General features: G+C 47.0%; 1 protein-coding gene across 4 annotated transcripts in view; it reads right to left on the bottom strand.

The window, feature by feature from the left end:
- ADCY10 (adenylate cyclase 10) overlaps positions 1-6,000 on the bottom strand; it is a 93,362-nt gene that overhangs the window by 23,464 nt on the left and 63,898 nt on the right. For all 4 annotated transcript variants that reach the window (XM_062192695.1, XM_062192694.1, XM_062192696.1 and 1 more), the window contains 2 exons: positions 3,383-3,452; positions 2,834-3,065 (listed from right to left, as the gene is read on the bottom strand). In XM_062192695.1, coding sequence (XP_062048679.1) covers positions 2,834-3,065; positions 3,383-3,452 — 302 coding nt within the window. The remainder of the gene's footprint in view (positions 1-2,833; positions 3,066-3,382; positions 3,453-6,000) is intronic.

Consider the following 6,000-nt stretch of genomic DNA (forward strand, 5'->3'; position numbering starts at 1 on the left):
ATCTTAAAAAATAAAAGAATCTAGGAATCTCTCCTTTTCCTTACATTATCACATAAGTTGCCTTACCTAAAGTTTCCCCCAAGGCAATTTCCTGTAATTTCTCGGAAACTCCATCCCCAACCTTCCTGTTTCCAACAATGAATCCTGCACCCTTGCCGACATCCCCACATCTGGGAGAAGCTGCTTTCTGTTTTTGGAATGAGTCGTCACACACATACAGATACACACACAAACACACACACACACATTCCCTTTGCCAGGACCATCTTTAGGAGAGCCAACAAGAAGACAAAGCCCTGACTCACTCTCCTCTCCTCTCTTCATCTTTAACCTGACATTGTTAGGTGAATCATGACACATGGGAACACCAAGGCAAGATCTGAGTGGAACAACGTAAGGGGAGGCAATATTTCCAGGTCATGTCGGGGCAAGAAGAGGCTGGTGTGATGAAACTGGCACCAGCCCCGGTCCCACCATGTTTACTCCGATAGGAGAGAGGTTGTATACAGCACATTCTGAGATGTTGCCTCTGGGACCCACTTTCAGTCATGGTCTTCCCAATCATTCACTCATTTTTGTGGAGTGAAATGGGGTATGCACAGGTGCCCCCGGCATCCATGCCTCCTCTTCCTGAGCTCCACTGGCCACATCTGCACCACCACCCACACCATTTGTGCATGGGAATATGTAGGCGACTTTCTCCATATAAATACTGGAGAAAACAAGGGCTTCCTGGCATTTTGAAGGGTTGACTGTTTAAATTTTAGGTAAGTCTAAGGTAGGAAGGTTGATGAGGCTGCCGGGATCACCAGTAGCTATTGGGCCACCAGTGTGGTCACAAAGTACTGTAGATACTGCTCCTTGGGGGTGTGAAACTTCCTGACAATGGCCGCAGACATATATGGCAAGACTCAGACAGACATCTCCATGCGTAGTCCAGACAGCTGCTCCATGAGAAACATGCCTTCCCCCTAGCCTGGCCCTTACCTTTCTCTCTCCCCTGGAAGCTTCAGAGACCTGACACAGGGGTTAAGTTGCCACGTGGGACACCCACATCCCACATCCCACATCCCACATCACAGTGCCTGGTTCCAGTCCTAGCTCCTCTGCTTCCAATCCAGCTTCCTGCTAATGTGCAATAACAGATGATGGCTCAAGTACTTGGGTTCCTGACACATATGGGATGCCAGTGTTGCAGGCTGTGGCTTAACCTGCTATGCCATAGCACTGGCCCTGAACCAGTAGACTTTAAAAATCTCTCACTCCAGGGGCCAATGCTGTGGCATACAGGGTAAAGCCACTGCCTATAGTGCAGGCATCCCATATGGGCGCTGGTTCGAGTCCCAGCTGCTCCACTTCTGATCCAGCTCCCTGGTATCTGGGAAAGCAGCACAAGATGGCCCAAGTACTTGGGTTCCAGCACCCATGTGGGAGACCTGGAAGAATCTCCAGGCTCCTGGCTTCTGATCGGCTCAGCCCTGGCCATTGCAGCCATTTAGAGAGTGAATCAACAGATAGAAGATCTCTTTCTCTTTCTGCCTCTCTATAACTCTGTCTTTCAAATAAATAGTCTTTAAACAAACAGACAAAAATCTCTCTGCCTTTCAAGTAAAATGAAAGTAAATAAATATAATTGTTTTTTAAAAGAACCCGACTTAGCTACATTAGGCTCAATGCTACCCACCTTACTTACTGATTTAGTACTTAACTATACAAGATTACTTCAAAAAGTTGCCGAAAAGTGGAATTAAAAGCTAAGCTTATTTTAATGCTCAAACATGTTGAGTCCCAGGAAGAGATGTGGACAGCCCTGGGGGCCGACTTTCTTTCTTTTTTTTTTTTTTTTTTTGACAGGCAGAGTGGACAGTGAGAGAGAGAGACAGAGAAAGGTCTTCCTTTTGCCGTTGGTTCACCCTCCAATGGCCGCCGCGGTTGGCGCACTGCTGCCGGTGCATCTCGCTGATCCAAAGCCAGGAGCCAGGTGCTTCTCCTGGTCTCCCATGTGGGTGCAGGGCCCAAGCACTTGGGCCATCCTCCACTGCACTCCCTGGCCACAGCAGAGAGCTGGACTGGAAGAGGAGCAACCGGGACAGAATCCGGTGCCCCGACCGGGACTAGAACCCGGTGTGCCAGCGCCGCAAGGCGGAGGATTAGCCTAGTGAGCCGCAGTGCCGGCCAAGGGGGCCGACTTTCTAAAACCTGTGCCTTCCCAAGCCCAGTGCACTCCACAAGTTTGGCACATGGCTTTTTCATAACACGAATTTCCTGTGAACTCGTTGAAGACCCCTCATGGTAGCCAGTCCTCTCATTTCTAGGGGCGTATTACCCTGGGACCTGACTGACAATTACCACAGAGAAACAGTTACGTGCTTCACTGGTGTACAGATACGTGTGATAATTGGGCACAGGTCCTGTGAAGAGAAAAATGGGTGTGCCTCTTGGGGACATCACAAGATTAAAACCAGCTGTGCACCGTTGGAAAGAGGACTTCGTGCTCACGGGTATTTGGAGACGACAGAGGCTGAGTGCCCCGGGACGTCACTGAGGGAGGGTATTTTAGACCTGACGCACTGCCACTCAGAGTCTCCCTGTGTCATTTGGGGACTGAGATATGACCCCTTGGCTCATGGCAAGGTTCCCGAAGCAGCAGTATTTTAAATGTGGCTCTTCCCAACTGCCTTTTCTGAGTCTGAGATCATTTCCCCCTCGGAGCAATGTGATCGTCATAGGAAAGGGGCCTGGCAGGAAGCGAGGACGGGGAGCGATGCAGCCACACCTTGGAGCTTCCCTTGGGGCTCTGTGGGATGCACGTTCTGGGGTAGGCACAGCTTACCATGTAATTGTCATCCAGGGTGAGATACGCAGATGTGATTTCTAGGAAGTAATACAAGGCCTTGTTGTTTTCTCCCAAAGCCAGGAAATGCTGGGCCAGAGGCAAGATGACAATCTCTAGGATCTCCTCACACTGGCAGGATTCCAGAGGGATGATGTCTTCCTTCGACGTCTTCATTTTCGTTAGGATGACGTCAAAGAACCCCAAGATCCTCTCCCCTATTTCTTCAGGGCTGTTCAAATGCAGACATAGAGTGGTAGTAACTGGTAGATACAGTATGGCCTTTAGTATGAAAATGTCTTTAAAAACTAGCCAAAGAGCAACTGGCAGCTTTTAATAGCAAAAAAAAAGCTTTAAAAACTAACAAAAGAGCAAGATGCTAAAACCCAATGTAGAGACTGCTGGCCAGACTCGCCATGCACCCACCCCCATACTTGCCCACTAGGACCCAAGAGACCAATAGTAGCGACCAGACAGATGCTTCTGCTCGAGGGTCAAATTCAGCAATCATTTGTGATCTACATCCTAAACAATGATGTATGCCTGTACCTGAGGTTTTCGGAAAATAATTCAGAGTTCTTAGGGATCCCGGCTCTGGAAATCTTGATCTCTTCTTCAGCTAGAAAATAAACAAACAAGTGAGTGGCATGGCTCCTGGCAATGTGTGGTATCCACCAAGACTCCAGTTTCCTTTTCAGGACATGGGGTCGCTGCTGCCCAGCCAGGAACTACATTTCCCACAACCCACTGCCTCTTAGCGGGAGCCATGTGGTTAGTTCCCACATTAGAACCAGATCAGGTATGTGTCACCTCTGTCCTGAGATATTCCTGTGTCCTCTCTAGCCTGTCCTTCCACAGGCAAGCAAATAATCCTGAGCCACTAAGGGACAGCAAAACTGTTGACTTAGGAGAAGCTGGGGTCCCTACATAACTGCACACTAATTTGTCAAAACATTCATGGGATTATTACATGGGCAGAGGATAAACTATCATTCTACAAGTATTGTGTTCAGCCACTGAAATGCTGGTGTTAGTTACAGCAGGTGGCATTTTCCTAACTCATTCAGCCTTCGGTAACTACAACTACAAATTAACAATCCTGCAGAAAGCGACATCAGTTTCTAGGGGAGAAATGGAGATATTTTAATGAAACTTCCCCCCCCCTCCAAAAAAAAAAAAAAAAAAAAGGCTGACTACAGGGCCGTGAAACTTGAATTTAAAACCTTTAGTCTGAGGGCTAGAGTTGTGGCGCAGCAGGTTAAGCCACATTTGCAATGTTGGCATCCCATACGGAGTCCCGGCTGCTCCACTTCAGTGCAGATTCCTACTAATGTGCCTGGGGAGGCAGCGGATAATGGTCCAAGTACTGGAGCCCCTGCCACCCATGTGGGAGACACCAGAATGGAGTTCCTGGCTCTTGGCTGCAACCTAACCCATCCATGGCTGTTGTGGCCATTTGGCGATCTCTCTCTCTCTCTCCCCCCTCTTCTCTCTCTCTCTTTGTCTCTCATTCTACCTTTCAAACAAACAAATAAATCTTTAAATATAAAGAAATAAAACTTTTAGTCTAGCGGTAGGCATTTGGTGCAGTAATTAACTTGGGATGCCTACATCTCATATTAGAGTGCTTGCTTTGAGTCCTGGCTCGGCTTCTGATTCCAGCTTCCTGCTAATACACATCTTTGAAGGCAGCAGGTGATGGCTGAAGTACTTGGGTTCCTGCCAGCCATATGGGGAGGTCCAGATTGAGTCCTAGGCTTCTAGCTTTGAACTGGCCCAGCTCTGGCTGTTGTGAGCATTTGGAGAGTGAGCCAGCAAGTAGATGGAAGATCTCTCTCTCTCTCTCTCTCTCTCTCTCCCTCCCTCTCTCTCAAATAATAAATAAATATTTTTTTAAAAAAACCTTTAATCTGAGTAGGCCATTTGGTCTAGTGCTTAAGATGCCACCCTTGGTTTGAGTTCCAGCTCTGTTACCAAGTCCAGTTTCCCACCACTGTGTACCTTGGGAGGCACTGGTGATGGCTCAAGTGGTTGGGCATTTTTTTAAAAGATTTATTTATTTATTTGGAAGGCAGAGTTACAGAGAGGCAGAGGCAGAGAAAGAAAGAGGTCTTCCATCTGCCAGTTCACTTCCGAGATGGCCCAGGCGGCCAGAGCTGCGCCAATCCAAAGCCAGGAGCCTGGAGCTTCCTCTAGGTCTCCCACGTGGATGCAGGGGCCCAAAGATTTGGGCCATCTTCCACTGCTTTCCCAGGCTATAGCAGAGAGTCAGATCGGAAGTGGAGCAGCCGGGACTTGAACCAGTGCCCACATGGGATGCCGGTACTGCAGGCAGCAGCTTTTCCAGGTATGCCACAGCACCAGCCCCAAGTGATTGGGTCTTTATTCACACTTTATGACTCCTCTCAGCAATATTTAACACAACTGATCGTTCTCTCTTTTCATTGATTTTTGTGACGTGTAAAAATTTCTTCCCTCATTTGCTGCCCACTTAGCTGGTTCCTATTTCTCTGCCAGCATTGTAAATATCAATGACCTGATCAAGAAAAATCAAGCTGGAAACATCACAATACTTGACTTCAAAACTTACTACAAAGCTATAGTAATTGAAACAGCACAATACTGGCATAAAAACCAACACATAGATCAGTGGAAAAGAACAGAAAGCCCAGAAATTAATTCACATACACACAGCCAACTGAGCATTGACAAAAGTGCTCAGACCATACAGTGGAGTAAGGTTAACCTTTTCAACAAGTGGTGCTGTTGTGGAAGAATGAAATAAGATCCAAAGCTATCACCATACAGAAAAACCAACTCAAGATGGATCAAAGACCTGAATTTAAGACCTGAGACTATGAAGTTGCTGGAAGAAAACACTGGGGAAACACTCCAAGACACTGGTGTAGCGGATGACTTCTTGGATAAGACCCCCAAAGCACAGGCAACAAAAGCAAGACTAAACAAATGGGATTATAAAAAACTCGGAAGCTTCTGCACAGCAAAGGAAATGCTCAATAGAATGGGAAAAATATTTGCAAGCTACTTATCCAGAAAAGATTAATATCCAGAACATATCAGCAACTTAAAAAACTCAACAACAACAACAAAAAAAAACCTTAATAATCCAGTTAATAAATGGGCACAGGACCTCAACACAGTTCTCA

Source organism: Lepus europaeus, chromosome 5 (assembly GCF_033115175.1).
Source record: "Lepus europaeus isolate LE1 chromosome 5, mLepTim1.pri, whole genome shotgun sequence".
Lineage (NCBI taxonomy): Eukaryota > Metazoa > Chordata > Mammalia > Lagomorpha > Leporidae > Lepus > Lepus europaeus.